Here is a 17,025-nt window from a genome sequence, read left to right on the forward strand (position 1 = left end):
GCCATAATTTACGTTCACGTCGAAAGCATGATGATTTGCCGACGTCATTTGGAGCATGCACACTGGGATAGGTCCACGGACGGCGCATGCTCCTTTCATTAAAAACGTCAAATACGTGGGGTCACTAGTATTTTACATAGAACACGCCCCCAACCAGCCTATTTTGAATTAGGCGGGCTTACGCCGGCCCAGTTACACTGCACCGCCGTAAGTTTCAGCGCAAGTTCTTTGTGAATACAGGACTTGCTGCTCAAGCTTACGGTGACGTAGTGTATCTGAGATACGCTACGCCCGCCTAATTCTACCTGAATCTAGCCCAGTGGTTCTCAACCTGGGGGTCGGGACCCCCTCGGGGGTCAAATGATAATTTGCCAGGGGTCACCAAATCCTGGGCTATTCCTGAAGCCCGCACCACTTTCCCAGCATTTTTTGCGGCCACCCAGCAGGGCTGTCCCTGGAGCCTGCGGCTGCCAAGATGGGCTGTTCCTAGAGCCCGCGGCCGCCCACTCAGCCTCTTTGCAGGCGCCCATTCAGTTCACAGCATGGCCGGGGGCAGAGACTAGAGGTCAGCTGACTAGTGAGGAATGTGAAGTGGGATGGGCTGGAGGAGACCCCATCTTCTGATTTTGGCATAAGTGTCACTGCTGCGAGACGCCACAAAGTCAGAGACACAGTGAAGCCTGAGACACAGTGAATGTGATTATAGTTGCCATTAAAAGGACTCAGGGAGCGCTAAATGTCTGTGGTTTAGGCGCAAATTACTTGTCATGCCTTGGGTGCTGACAACCCACGCTACAAAAATAATTTTACTGTTAGGGGTCCCCACAACTTGGGAAATTTTATCAAGGGGTCACGGCACTAGAAGGTTGAGAACCACTGATCTAGCCCCTTTCCTTCATCTTTGTTCAAAAAGTCTAGCTTTTTTGATAGCCTTTGTTGCTATTATCTTTTTATAATTTCTTGTGGTTCCTAGATACAGTTGACTTACTGAGAGTCAGAGAGACTATTATTTGGATATGGTACACAATATAGATGTTTTTTCCTCTAACCTTTTTAAAAGTAGATGGGTGATTTCTAACATATACACCCGATATGAAGCTTTATCATTGGGATTTTGTGTCCTTTGACTTTAGGGAGTTTGACTAATTTCCGATAACAGAGAAATCAAATGCTGCCCACCAGATGTGCCAGGTGTTGCCAAGGGATGGAAAGCCACAAGAGCATTGCTGCCAGAAAAGACGGAAATAAACAGCTTCACTTTCATATGCCCTAGTTAATCTTGATTTTGCTTTCCACCCATTGTAAGACTACAACTCCCAACATTAACTTTGCAAGCCAGCTGGGACTTCCATGATCAAGCACAGCTGGAGAGTTTTGTTGCCAAAATCCGCTTTTCTAGGCTTTTCATGGGTGGGCTGCAAAATGTGTAATATTTACATGTTCATGGGCCGTGTCCTACTTGAAATATGATGTAATAAGTATAGCGTTGCCAGATTTCTGAAGGCAGCAAATGTACCCTAATGGTTTTGGATCCTCTCATTTACCTAGGTCTGATTTCAACCATAGGAGGCTTTCTACCAATTAGAAAAACATTAAATGTTAATTTTTTTGCTTGCTTTATTTCCCCCTATTTTGAGGATTCTTGGTTAATTCTCCATCATGTTACTATGTGACCTTATCCTGGTTTGAGATCTAGCATATATACAGTTGTAGCTTTTTACTATTTTAATGGATACAATATAGCGAAAGTGTGGCCATTTAGACTGCTAAAGGGGATATTCTGGCTCACTTTACTTTTATATCCACGGAACTAAAACACATGTCAATTATTGTCAGGATAAAGGCAGAAGTTTACTTCCATTCAAAGCTCAAAATAAAAGTTTGATTTCTGCAAAACTGTTTTGTTTGAATCCAAGAATGTTGACTAGCTAACAGTTATTAGTCAAGTGGGACTCTTGTTAATGATGCTATTCTGTGGGCCATCTTCTGGGGAGGTGTCTGTGTGTATTTTACAAAGGAAATGTTCATATGCCTGGGCCCCAGGTAACAACCTTAGGGGGATTTGAGTGTTTCTACACTTGACCTTTCCTGGTGAATTGCTGAAAAACTGTCCCCAGGGATGTCTGTATAATTCTTTTTACACCCCTTACCATTTGCACATGCATGCACAGTTGCCCAGGGTAAGTTTTTTTATTTTTTTGCCTTATGCCCTATACACACGATCGGAATTTCTGATGGGGTAAAATCCGATGGAAGTTTCCGTCTTAATTCCATTCAAGCTGTCTTGCATACACGCTGTCAGACCAAATTCTGACCGTCCAAAACGCAGTGACGTAAAACACTACGACGAGCCGAGAAAAATTAGGTTCAGTGCTTCTGAGCATGCGTCGAAATGATTCTGAGCATGCATGTTTTTTCTCTGTCGGAGTTCCACACAGACGGTCGGAACATGTTCTATTTCTAAACTCTGAGGGGAAAAAGTCTGATGGGGCCCACACACGGTCGGAATATCCGATGAAAAAATTCCATCTGACTTTTTTCATCGGAAATTACGATCATGTGTACAAGGCATGAGTGTTGAATGAATGAAAAAACTTATAAAGCGCGGCACATGCGAACTGAATCGCTTCTGGGCGCTAGTTGTTCATGTCTCATGACATCAAAAAAGCAGAGTCTTGATCTGTCTTCTGAAAGTCAGGTGGTTTTCCTCCAACCGAATGCTGGTTGGTAAAGCGTTCCATAGTCTAGGACCTTGAAAAGCAAACCTTCTTTCTCCTTTAGACTTGTATTTGGTTTTCGGTATCTTGACCAGATTTTGGTCGGTGGATCGCAGAACGCGATTCGAGTTGTGAGGTTCTATCTTGTCGTAAAGATATTTCGGAGCCTTCCCATGGATGCACTTATGTGTCAGGCAGAGTGCTTTAAATGCAATTCTGTGTTTTACTGGCAGCCAGTGAAGGGTTCTCAGCGAAGGTGAGATTGATTCCCATTTTTTTTTTTCCAGTCACCAGTCTGGCGGCCGTATTCTGAACGACTTGCAGACGGGAGATTTGGTACTTTGGGAGTCCGAGGTACAGGGTGTTAGCATAGTCCAGTCTGGAATTCACGATTGTTCCCACCACGACTGCTACGTCTTCTTTGGGGATAAATGGAATAAGTCTGCGTAGTAGGCGCAACAGATGGTGCGATCCGCTGACTACTGACCCTATTTGTGCATCCATTGTCATGAAGGTGTCAAAGATGACCCCAAGACTTTTGACTTTGGAGCTAGGGGTGATGATTTGGTCCAGAATGGGCGGGGGTGTCCAGGTTGTTGCCAGTTGGTTCTTTCGGCTGGCGTGAAACATAAGGAGTTCTGTTTTTGAACTGTTGAGTTTCAGATAACTCTTAGGCCCCGTACACACGACCGAGTTTCTCGGCAGAATTCAGCCAGAAACTCGGTCGGAGCTGAATTCTGCCGAGAAACCCGGCCGTGTGTACACTTTCGGCCGAGGAAGCCGACGAGGACCTCGGCGAGGAAATAGAGAACATGTTCTCTATTTCCTTGTTGTTCAATGGGAAATTTCAGCTCGCCGAGGTCCTCGGCGGCTTCACAAGGAACTCGACGGACAAAATGATGTGTTTTGCCCGTCGAGTTCCTCGGTCGTGTGTACGCGGCCATAGTCATCCAGTTTTCTATCAAAGAGAGACATTTCTCTAAACTGGGATGATGATCCTTTTTGTCGCAGATGCGAAAATACAGTTGCGTATCATCTGCATAAGAGTGATAGAGTAGTTCTTGGCTACTGATAATATCAAAAAGAGGGCGAAGATAGATGTTGAAAAGTGTTGTGTTGGCAAGCTGTGAGCAGTTTGATCTTGCATGAACTGGTGACCAAGTCATAATTATCTGTAGACCGACCTACCTAAAAAGTATAGACAAAATCTTTTGTTAATCTGAATAGAGTGGTGAGGGTTTATAACCATTTCAATACCGGGCACTTTTACCCCCTCCCTGCCCAGGCCAATTTTCAGCATTTAGCGATGTTGCACTTTGAATAACAATTGTGCGGTTATGCAACACTGTATTTTGTTTACACACCTAGGGCCAGATTCTTAAAAGGCTTACGACGGCGCAACGCCATTTGCACCGTCGTAAGTCCTAATCTGGCCCGGCGTATCTATGCGACTCGTTGTTTTCCCCGTCGTCTATGCAAATTAGCTATTTACGCCAATTCCTGAACGTACGCCCGGATGACGCAGTGAATTTACGACGTTTCCGTAAGCGTAAACTTGCCCCTGCTATATGAGGGGCAAGTTTACGAAGGTCCGTCGTATGCATGTTAAGTATGGCGTTGGGTCAGCGTCGTCTTTTTCCGTTGTTTACGTCGTTTTCGTAAGTCGTTCGCGAATACGACTTTACGTCAATGACGCTCACGTCGGCGTCATTGACGTTTTCCGTCGTGAGCTGGAGCATACGCACTGGGCTATTTTTATGCCCGGCGCATGCGCAGTTCGATCATCGCAGGGGCGCGCTTAATTTAAATACAAGCCGCCCCCTTTGAATTACGCGGCCTTACGCCGGGCCATTTACACTACGCCGCCGCAAATTACGGAGCAAGTGCTTGGAGAATACGGCACTTGCTCCAGTAATTTGCGGCGGCGTAGTGTAAATGGCTTACACTACGCAAACGCCGATTCTATGAGAATCTGGCCCCTAGAGCTTTCTTTTGGTGGTATTTACTCACCACTGTTTTTTATTTTTTGCTAAATAAAAGAAAAAAGACTGAATATTTTGGAAAAAATAATGCGTTTTTCTTCATTTCTGTTATAAAATTTTGCAAATAAATAATTATTCTTCATAAATTTAGGCCAAAATGTATTTCTTACATTTCTTTGGTAACAATAACCCAAATCAGTGTACTGTATATTATTTAGTCTACAGGACTATATGGTGTATATATATGAAAATAGACCAATTCTGATGTACTGATGGTCTCATTTCTTGAGGCCCAAAAATGTCAGGATAGTACAAATATCCCTCAAAATTACCCTTTTTGGAAGTAAAACAGTTCAAGGTATTTAGTAAGAGGTGTGGTGGGTTTTTTTGAAGTTGTAATTTTTTGTCAAAATTTTCTGGAAAATTTAAAAAAAATGTAATAAAAAGATTTGGCAGGAATTTTGTAAATTATGTTGTGCTTGTGTCCTATGCTTTTAGTGTGCTTTTAGTGAAAATATTGATTCTAACAACAGTTGAAGTGCATGCATGTAGATGGGAAATGACTGCAGGAGATCAACAGCACTGATATACAACTTGGGCCGAAAAAAAAAAAAAATATATATATATATATATTTTTTTGTGACAATTGTTTATGATACACAGAGCTTTAGATCCGGCTCACACAGGGGCGACTCGTCAGGCGACTTAGTCACCTGACAAGTCGCACTCCGTTCTGTACAATGAATCCGTTCTAATAGGAGCAACTCAAGTCACTCCGACTTAGAAAAAGGTTCCTCCACGACTTTGGGACGACTTCAGGGCGACTTGCATTGACTTCAATACAGAAGTCATTTTGCCAGTCGCCTCTGAAGTCGTGGGCAGATCACCTTGCCAAGTCGCTCGACAAGTCGTACTGCCCCAGTGTGAACCGACTCTTAGCAAAATAAGGGGTTGAATTGCCAGAGTCAAATACACTGTTCACATTGCTAGAGACATTGCACTTTGCCAGAGACTTTTTCCCCAGAGCTTAGTGAATGAAGTGAAGATCTGACTTCCATCTTCTATTTGCGTTCAAGCTAAAATGTTTTTTATTTTTTTTATTTTCTTGGATGTGATTGAGAATTCTTTGCAAAGCAACAGTTCACTGCATCCACTAAGCTCTGAGGATAATCCCCCTGTAAATTTCAACTTCCCTTACAAAGTAAACAGCCTATTTGCCTTTAGTAAATCAACCCTTTAAATGTGATTCAGCTATAGTTTACATCTACTGTAATTCAGCAACTGAGTTTCAGAAAAATATATCTTCCTCGACTGAAAAGAATCACCCGATATGCCAAATTTACAGTAAATTGTTCAGGTTGCCTATTTGAAAAAATAATAATAAAAATGGCATGGAGTGTTTGTAAATGGTGACAGTTATCTGCCCAAAAATGTGAATACATAGCTGTCTTTGCGCAGTTTTAGAATGATGCCAGTGCCTGGAGAAAAGGAGAAGAATGCACAATAAGAGCAAGTTGGAGACAAGGAGATTTGTGTCTGAATCCTGCCATGATGTGTGAATGCACACAGTCTGCTGCTTCTTTCTCTGCTCTAATAGGAATCCTGATGTTTGCTGAGTGGATGGCTGGACAAACTGTCCAAACAGAGCTGTGTTTGCCAACTGAGAACATATTGCAATCTCTGTGAGGCACACTATCATGCATTGAATGGATCCTCTTGTGCTCTTTACTCTGACTGGAGAAAGGGAAATACATTTTCTCTTGGTCTAAAAGCTTCCCTGTTAGTTATGTGTGAGAAGTTTAACTTGAGAAAGAAGCTCAGTGAAACGCAACAAAAGTAGGCAGTATGCACAATGCTTTACCAAGTCTAAGCGGGGCCTATCATCTGTCTTTCCTTTAGAAGGACAGTCTCTCTTGTGTGCTCAAGAGCCCTTTCCCTCTCTTCTTCTTATCAGGCAAATATATGGATGTCTGGATCTACGCTGTATGCAAGATTCACTCTCTGGATCCTAAATATATAATTGCACATACTGTAAAAACAGCTCAACAGCTCTGTCAGACAGGGAGCTGTGCAATTTTGTCGAATGTCGGCCCGGTTTCAACTATACCAGCTGATTCCAGCCGATATTCAGCCCGTATACCCGAGTTACTCTTTCACTAATACTAGCAGTTTTTATCATGACACTCTCTTGGTCCACTTCGTTTGTGTAGTGTGAGTGCTCTAAACTGTGCGCAGGAACATTTAAGCATACTGTGCCCAGGATCATATGGAAGAGCTGGTCCCGTGTACGGTTCCCCTGTGTTCTGGTACAGTTCCGTACGCCAGCTCAGAGTTGGTCTTGACTACCGCCAGTTTCCTAATATGGCAACTGTCAGTAATTGTATATGTAGCTACCATAGCAACAGGTTTTGTTTCAATAGTTTTTATTGATATATGAGATAGAAAGGAAGAATTACAGTCATATAAATATAAGATGGTCAAAAATGGTCAAAAATAATCACAAATATTACACATACAGAGTGTAACTAAATGACTGCTACAAAGAAAATTTAACTTAGAGCGAGATATCTCTAAAAAGGAATGAAGTGCAAAAAAGAAAAAAGGAAACAAAAAAAAGAACAATTGAAAAAAATAAAATAAAATTATATATATATATATATATATATATATATATATATATATATATATATATATATATATATATATATATATATATATATATATATATATATATATATATATATATAAAGGGGGGGTACACTATATGTAAGTAATAGAATATTGATCATAAACAGACAAATAATCTATCCAAAGTTATATCTTGTCATATCTCGTCAAAAGAACATTGTTTGAAAAAAAAGCTACAGGTTTTGAAAGGGGCAGTAGTAAGAGCTACCTGAATTGGCTGCACATGTTGGTAATTTTACCATCACTGGTGCAAATGCTTGCCTGAATTAGGCAGGTAGTTCTTAAGATTGAAATTCCAGTCAAATTTTTATGAAGCCTAAACCTACTCCCCCCCCCCCCCCATTCTAAGACTATTCTATCTATCCTGTAAAATAAAAGACGTCTAAACGTAACTATTAGGAAGTAGCTCCAGTCACATGATCGGGTTCTAGCGCCAAATTCAGTTTAGAGGAGGGACAACCGACAACAGATGCCCCATACATGGGCGTCCGCTGAAAATTTTTCAGGGGGGGGAGGGGGCACTTCGGCAGCGGCAATACACAGTCACATTTAACCCTGTGTTTAAACCCCCCCCTCTAGCGGCCGAATAAGATGGATGGTGTCAGTAGTTTTTTTATTTTATTTTTTTACAAATGTATTTATTTTTACATTTTTTTTAACAGTCTTGTTGGGGGGCTTTGGTGAAATATCAAGGGACTAAACCGACCCCTGATAGTCCCTTTCTATTTTTCAAAAGTGAGCTGAGTGTGAATTCTCCAGTTGCTTTCTTTGAGACATAATAAACATAGTAAATTGGAACAAATATACTCTCTGTGTACCAAACTTTTCCTGATTCCCTCAATCTCTATGACTGGTCCCCTGCAGCTTCTGTGGAAGTTGTGGCAGGCTGTGGTAGCACTCCATCATCCTCATTGTACCATACAGGATTAATGTTCCTGTATGGTATGCAATGATGCTGAGGCTTTGGGTTGAGGAGGAGAGCAGTGTGGCTGGCTGGAACATGTAAACATAGAAGTACGAAAGGTAATTTCCCCCCAGCAGTGCAAAGGTGGACTTTTTCCATTCCTGGAGGTGGGCTGTATTCTGTATGTCTCTTTATACTCATGACAATGTCAGGAATATTCTGGGACTTTTCAGGTTCTACAGAGAAAGTATTCCACATTATTAAAAATAATAACTTTTAATAAGATATTGTGTGTGTGTGTGTGTGTGTGTGTGTGTGTGTGGAATGCATCTATGTGGAGCCTGAAAAGTGCAGTCCACTCTGACTTCCAGAGGGGGGGGGGCAATTGACCCCCCTTGCCCTATGGAGCGGACGCCCATGGCCCCATAAGTAAGTCTATGGGTGACGTCATCGCCCAGGCTCTGCAGCTGTTGTCCGATGCCTTTCCTCTGCACTCAAGACAACTCTGGGATGTGATCATGTGACAGCTTCAGAAGATGTCCAGGAGGCTATCGTCTGTTAACCTATTGGTTCTGTAGGCCTAATGGCCAGGGTTCCAGCATAAGATAAGACAGTGGGTCTGGCACAAGCGATAGCAGAGGCAAATGCTGCAATAAACACACACAAGAGAGCTAACAGAATGTGCTGCATTATCCAGAATTGGTGTCTCCAAGAATATGTCTCATTTGGGGGTCACTAAGTAGCCGGTCTCACTGTGCCTGGTAGGAAGAGCCCTTGTTGTACTATAGGCCATCATGTTCTTTTTCAGATATGTTTAGCTTCTGTAGAGCTAAATTTATGTTGCATGCTTTCTCCATGTATTTGCCATTGTGAAGGCTCATGCTATTATGCGGGAAGTAAAGTTCAACTGTCAAGTTTGAATCCATAGCAATGCAGTGATATGTTGATACCTGTTTTTGTTTATCGGTGTTATTTCTATAGGAATATTGTCCCAGTGTCTATACCTAGAACTGAATATCTAAGTTGTTTTTGTTGGATTAGAGTGAGGAATGCAAATTGGTAGGCAGTGTAATTTTTTTATTTATTTGTTGCTGGCTAGCTGGTAAATGTGTTGGAAAATACATATTTTTTTGTTTGCTGTGCGCATAGTCCTTTCATGTGCACCTTGCTGTAAAAGCTTGTTATAAATTAGAGCAGTAAAAAATGTTGTTGCAAGTGCATCTTATAACCCTAGTTTCAAAAAAGCTGTGTAAAAGTTACATAAAAACGGAATGCAATGATTTGCCAATCTCATAAACCTATCTTTTATGCACAATAGAAAGTAGAAAACACATCACATGTTTAAGTTGAGAAAATGTAAAATTTTAAGAAAAAAATGAGGTCATTTCACAGATTGCTAAACCTCTGCCCATCTTTACTTTTCTAACTCTCTATGATGCTCTTTTTATACCCATTAATGTTAGTAACATGTTGTCAATTAAGCTACTCTTCTTTATTAGCACCACTTGTTGCACTGTCCCAACTTTTTTGAGACGTTTTGCGGTCATCAAGTTCAAAGCTATTCCATTTTTTTCTTAAAATTACACATTCCCCCAATTCATGGGTTCATGAGATTTGCAAATCATTTCATTCTGTTTCCTTGTAGATTTTTGACAGCGTCCAAACTTTTTTGGAATTGGGGTTGTGCTTTGGGGACATCAGATCGGAGGCCATCTCCCTGGATGTCCCTGCCTCTCGCTTTTTGGCCAGAGTATTACTTCTCCTGTTGCATGCTCCATAGTGTAAAGGGAAGTCCAACAGGGACAGGGAGGCCCAGCTATAATGGTAACAACATGTGGCATAGGCCTCGTACACACGGCCGAGGAACTCGACGTGCCAAACACATCGAGTTCCTCGGCCAGTTCAGCCCTGAAGCCGCCGAGGAGCTCGGTGGGCCGAGAGCTCCCATAGAACAACGAGAAAATAGAGAACATGTTCTCTATTTTCTCGACGAGTTCCTCGGCGGCTCCATCGGGCCGAAAGTGTACACAGGACAGAGTTTCTCGGCAGAATCCGGCTCTGACCGAGTTTCTCGCCGAATTCTGCCGAGATACTCTGTCGTGTGTACGAGGCCTCAGTTTTAGACCTTGAATGCCGCTGAAATCCAAGACAATTGTAAAAATGAGTGCCTATATAAATTAGAAAATTTGCTCCTTTTTCAACTTTTTTGATATTCATCTGCTGGGTTGTTGCTGGCTTTTTTTTTTTAAGTTTGCATCACTGTTTATATCTAGCTTAATTAGTCGATTTGCATTCGTTATAGGGATGTGGAGAACTCCTGTTATATTCAATGGGCAATTTGTTCATTGGAGATGATTAGGACATCCATTCACAGGCAAATATATTTGACAACATCACATTGAAAGAGATATAAACTCTAGACAACCTGTGCAGCAGATGTGGGTAAAGGAAGACAGGCAAATGTTTGCCTGTATTTACTGAGTGTCCGTTCACACCAGAATGCAGTGTGGGAAACCAGAGTTCCATGAGCAATTCCCATGCCAAATTTCAAATGCACTGGGTGTTTGATCTGCTGCAGGTATCAATACCTGATTGCATGGTATCATAGTGCCATGCGATGCCACCCGGTTGCAGTGAGTTTTTTAAAGTAGTACATACACTACTTTTGATGCAATCTGGTGCAATTTATATGAATGGGCAGAAAATCGCATCACACTGAATCCTGAATGTAAATAAAATGCCATGGTAATCTTGATTAGCTCCTGTGGTTTTGAGCAATGACTTCCTGACATCCTAAACCTTGAAACTCTAACTCATTTCAGCTGCTGCAGGGGGAGCGACAGAGGATTGGTTCCATCAAATGCTGCTGCCCCTCCTGTCTTGGTTCCCTTTCCTTCTGCTGCCTGGGCCCCCCTGTGTGCCCCCCCTCTCAGCATGGCTGCCGCACTCCCCTCCTCTTCCTTCCCCCTTCAGTTCATTCATAACTGAAGCACAGTATACTGTGTTTACTATGCTTCAGTTTGTGAATGAACTGTGAGACTGTCTGCAGAGCTCTCTCTTCCTGTTCATTCATTTTGTGCAGCTGAGGTTGCAGAGATGGACATTAAAGACACAGTTCTCAATCTCCTTTCTCTGTCTCACCAAAGCCCCCAACAGGGCTGTTAAAAATATATAATAAAACATAGAATTGTTAACGATAATAAACACTAACATAAATTTTTTTACCAATTCCATCTGCTGCTTTACTGACACCATCCTCTGCCTTAATTACACCATCCACTGCTTTACTGACAAGGTCCACTGTTCTACTGATTGACACCGTCCACTGCTTTACTGACTGACACAGTTCACTGCCCTAATGACACCAACTTTTGCCCTACTGACACCCTCCACTGCTCTGACACCCTCCACTGCCCTACTGACACCAACCTCTGCCCTACGGACACTGTCCTACCGACAAGCCCCCAGCCCCCCAATATTCACCTAAGCCCCATCTTGATCCACCGACTCGGCTCTTCCTCCTCATTAGCTGAGCCATTGGCTCCTGCTGCTGTAAATCACAGATAGTGAGCCAATGAAGACAAAAAGGGGCAGGGCTGAGTCGTGGCTCTCTGTGAATGGACACACAGAGCAGTTGCTCAGGAGCGAGCCTGCTCATGTGCCCCCAAAACAAGTGGCTTGCTCTGGGGCACTCAGAAGGAGGGAGGGGCCAGGAGCACCGGCAGAGGACCCAAGAAGTGAAGTGGAGTATTGGGGCTCCTAAGTTTGTTGTTTGTAATTTAAAAAAAAAAAGATCCTTTAATATTTAAAACCACAATTCTGTGATCTTCGCTATTTCTGCTTTAAAGCATTTGGAATGCACAAGAAGGCTTTAAAGGTCTGTACAAATCATGACTGAGGACTTGTTCATCCATGCAATGTATTTCTTGCTTAGTAAAGCTTCTGAGAATGGCATTGGCTAATCAGTCTTAAATACTTGTCTTGTATGAATTGTATATATTTCCCAACTGTCTGGAATATTTTGTTCCAAAATATATTGCATCATTGTGATTTTCTTAGAGATTGTTATAGACAATCTTAGTCCTCATTCACATAGGCACTGGCAAACTTGCATTTATATGTGTTTAGAGGACATTTCTAAAAACCTATACAGTAAATGTAATGATTTTTTAATGTTGCTAGTCATACTGATTGTTTATCTGTGTTGTGGTACAGTCAGTTTAGAAAGTAGAATTCTGTGTGTCCAGGATCTGATTAGACACTCTATTTGCGGCTAAACGTATTTAATTGTGAATAAACACAGCTAAACCTGCTTTAAAGCAAAAACATCTCAACTCTAGAAAGAAGTGATCTGGGAAGCATAAAAGTTGTTTATACTTCCCAGGTGATTTCTCCTGCACTTACAAAAGCTAAACACAGGAGTGCCAGTGTGAATGAGGCCTAGGGTCCATTGTAACTGTGGTGTCTAGCCCCTTTGTGTGTAAACCTAGGCCCGGATTCACAAAGCACTTACGCCGACGTATCTCGAGATACGCCACGTAAGTGCAAATATGCGTCATCGTATCTGTGCGCTGTGCCCACAAAACTAGATACGCCTGAAAATAGGCTTTATCCGACCAACGTAACTTTCCTACGCCAAGTGGCGCTCTTATTGATTTCCTATTCAAATATGGTAATGAGGGACATACGTCGATTCACGAACATACTTGCGCTCGGCGTATAATATATGCGATTTGCGTAAGTCGTACGTCCGGCGTAAAGTTATTCCCCATATAGGAGGCATGCAAAGGTATGGACCAGAAAACACAGCAGTCGTATTTTACGTTGTTTACGTAGTACAGGCATACCCCACTTTTACGTACACAATGGGGTTTATTTACTAAAGCTGGAAAGTGCAAAATCAGGCTGACTTCTGCATAGAAACCAATGAGCTTCCAGGTTTTATTACCAAAGCTTAATTGAACAAGCTGGGGTTTGAAGCTCATTGTTTTTTTATGCAGAAGTGAGCCTGATTTTGCAATTTCCAGCTTTAGTAAATAAACCCCATTGTGTACTTAAAAGTGGGGTATGCCTGTACATGAATATGACTAGGCGTAGGTTACGTTCACATCGTAGGCAGTGATTCGACGTATCTTAGGCAGTTGTTTCGACGTGATTCTGAGCATGCGCACTGGGATGCCGCTACGGGACTGCGCATGCGCCGTTCATTTTAAGTACTTCTATGGCGCTTGACCCATCATTTGCATGGGGTCACGCCTCATTAGCATGGCTCACGCCCACTTCCACCTACGCTGGCTTACGCCGAGGAAACCCAGCGTAGATTTGACAGCGAGTGGGAGCAAGTGCTTTGTGAATACTGTGCTTGCCTCTCTGCACTGCGTCGGCGTAGCGTATATTCGATACGCTACGCCGGCATAAATATGCGCCGATGTATGTGAATCCGGGCCCTAGTGTTTTAGTGCACATGGAGGCATAGGTGCAATGTCAAGTCAAAGTCTATGACAGACTGAAATACACTGTGGGTGGATGGGCTGAACCCTGTACGGAGTGATACTTGCGTTTATGGCCTCATGGGTTCAGGCATGCATGCTTGTAATGCAGAACATCTGCCTTACAGACATTCATCCCTGAATGCATTGTTTGGCTGCAGCATATTTTAGCCTGTTAGGCCCCGTACACACGATAGAATCCATCCGCTGAAAAATCTCAGCGGATCGGTTTCAGCGGATAGATTCTATGGTGTGTACATTCCTGCGGATATTTATCCCCGGAAATTTCCCAATTCCAGCAGATAAAAATTTGTAGACATGTCTACAAATCTATCCGCTTGAATTGGCTCCCGCGGATCGATCCGGTGGTCTGTACAGACTCACCGGATCGATCCGTCCGAAGGGATCCCCTGCATGCGTCGTAATGATTCGACGCATGCGTGGAATTCCTTTTATGACAGCGTCGAGCACGTCGCCGCGTCATCATCGCGGCGACAGCGCGACACGTCACCGCGAGGGGATTTCGGCGCGGATTTCGATCCGATGGTAAGTACACTCCATCGGATCCAAATCCGTGGAAATCCTCTCGTGTGTACTAGGCCTTATAGACATTGACAGGCTGCATGCAGTGGGGTGAACGCTGCACTTTCGAGAGCACATTGTGCAAAGGGCCAACGTCTCTACAGCGTCTTTGTGTACTTATTTTAGCTGAACTAAGGATGAATGTTGCTTTTATAACATCACATTTTATTTAATATATGTTCAGCATATATTTATATCCCATGTTTGTGTTAAAGCGTTCTTATATAATGTTAATGCTTTTTTTTTCTTAGGTCCTGCAGAAGTTCCAATGATGTCTCCAAATGGGTCCATTCCTCCAATCCATGTGCCTCCTGGTTACATCTCACAGGTACACACACCCACCAATAGTAATAATGTTAAACTTCATTAGACATTGCACTGAAGTGATTCTTGGCATTGGAATCCAGTACTGTAATTTATTAGCATGTGTTGTCTTTAAAGCTAAACACTCTAGACCAGACATCACTAAATGACTGACTGCCGCCCGGATCTGGACCGAGTCGCTGTTCCATCCAGACCGGCCTTGGCCCCACCCAATTAGAAGCTGGCTCAGCCGCCGTCACTGCTGTCATTCGCATCGAGCTGACATCTGAGACAGGACAGCTCCAGATGGAGGGCAGGAGCTGCCAAGTTAGCTTTTTAAGTTAACCAGCAGGTGATTGGTTGCTAGCAACCAATCACAAACTGGTTATCAGGAAAAGTTGTGCAGCTCCTGCCCTTCATCCGGAACTGTCCTGCCTCCGATGTCAGCTCTAGACTGATATGCCTCCTGATTTCAGCCCTGTGGAGGTAGGACATGGAAGAGATCTATGTCACTGCTGTAAGGGATTTGGGGGAAGCCAAGGGTGATGTGAAGAGGGGGGGGGGGGGGGGGGGGGGGCAAGGACAGGAATCTGCATAAGGGGGTTTATATACTGTAAAGGCGGGGGAGCTGAGTACAGGAAAGTAAAGGGGGAGGGGTGAGGAAAAGAATGTGAAGGAGTGAGGGCGATATAAAGGAGGGGGGGTTGACGACAGGAATGTGAAGGAGGGTGATATATAGGGGGTCTGAAGACAGCAATGTGAGGGAAGAGGAGGGTGATATAAGGGTGGAGGGGGCTGGGGACAGGAATGTAGTAAAGGGTGAGGGGGGGGGCAGTGAGGCCAGGAATGTGGAGGAGGAGGGGGCTGATATAAAAAGGGGAGTTGAGGATAGTAATGCACAGGGGGTTGAGGACAGGAATGTGGAGGAGGAGGTTGCTGATATAAAAAGCGGGGTTGAGGATAGGAATGTACAGGGGGTTGAGGACAGGAATGTGGAGGAGGAGGGGGCTGATATAAAAAGCGGGGTTGAGGATAGGAATGTACAGGGGGTTGAGGACAGGAATGTGGAGGAGGAGGGGGCTGATATAAAAAGGGGGGTTGAGGATAGGAATGTACAGGGGGATGAGGACAGGAATGTGGAGGAGGAGGGGGCTGATATAAATAGGGGGGTGGAGGATAGGAATGTACAGGGGGATGAGGACAGGAATGTTGAGGAGGAGTGGGCTGATATAAAAAGGGGGGTTGAGGATAGGAATGTACAGGGGGATGAGGACATGAATGTGGAGGAAGAGAGGGGTGATATAAATAGGGGGGTTGAGGACAGGAATGTGGAGGAGGAGGGGCTGATATAAAAAGGGGGGTTGAGGACAGGAATGTGGAGGAGGAAGGGCTGATATAAAAAGGGGGGTTGAGGATAGGAATGTACAGGGGGGTGAGGACAGGAATGTGGAGGAGACTGAAATAAAGGTGGCACTGCTATAAATGGGGGGACTGTGATGTAGTGATGGAGAGGGGTGATCTAGATGTAACTGTGATTTGAAGGGGAACTGTAATATAAAGGGGGGGGGGTTATGATGGGGGGACTGAGAACACTTGTAATAACAGGATTGTGATGTAAAGAAGGCTAGGTTTACATCGTTGCTACCTGTGTTCTGCATGTAGGCAGCCTATTCATTTCAATGGGCTTTCTTACATGCAGGAAGGCAGAAAAAGAAGTCCCTGACCCTTTTTCAAATTGCGCTGCACCAAGCTAGTTTGGCGTTCGCAAAAACATGCGCCGTTTGCCGATGCTCTGAGGTACCATTAAGAATCAAACATGCATTTTGGACCTCTGCTAGAAGAAAGTTTTAGTGACTGGAACTCTGGGAATTTTAATTCAATAACCCTGCTCTAGACAAGCAGCTAAATATATGGTTGAATTGCATACCAATTTGTTCAGTAAGTCCTGAGACAGCAGGCAGCACAGCGAGAATGGTAACCTCACTTTCATGCAGCTATGCAATGTAGCTCAATGGTCACTCCATTTCCATTTCCCATTATTAGACAGAGGCTGAAGTATCTGTCTCTTCTCTCTTTTTGTCAGCATGTCCTTGCTCAGTATATGTGCATGTAGCAGAGTCTGACTGGTTTCGATTAATGACCCTCTTTCTTCCTGTGTGAGTGCTAAGTAAGGATTTCAGAACAGACTGAAGTATGAAAAAATATAAATTTAAAGCATATCTAAACCCAAGGACAATATTTTTACATATTACACCAAAGCAGTGCTTAAATGCGGTGGTTCCATCAGTTTTCTTTTTTTTGCCATTGTTGATCCTGCCAGTACTTCCTGTCCTACTGTGATAACGTTCACTCACTGTTCT

The 17,025-nt window shown here is 43.4% G+C and overlaps 1 protein-coding gene across 2 annotated transcripts in view; it reads left to right on the forward strand.

Moving 5' to 3' along the window:
* The window catches only part of FNDC3B (fibronectin type III domain containing 3B), a 443,125-nt gene that overhangs the window by 212,380 nt on the left and 213,720 nt on the right, over positions 1 to 17,025 (forward strand). For both annotated transcript variants that reach the window (XM_040349376.1, XM_040349377.1), the window contains one exon: positions 14,614 to 14,690. In XM_040349376.1, the coding sequence (XP_040205310.1) occupies positions 14,614 to 14,690 (77 nt within the window). The remainder of the gene's footprint in view (positions 1 to 14,613; positions 14,691 to 17,025) is intronic.

This window comes from Rana temporaria, chromosome 4 (assembly GCF_905171775.1).
Source record: "Rana temporaria chromosome 4, aRanTem1.1, whole genome shotgun sequence".
Taxonomy (NCBI): Eukaryota; Metazoa; Chordata; class Amphibia; order Anura; family Ranidae; genus Rana; species Rana temporaria.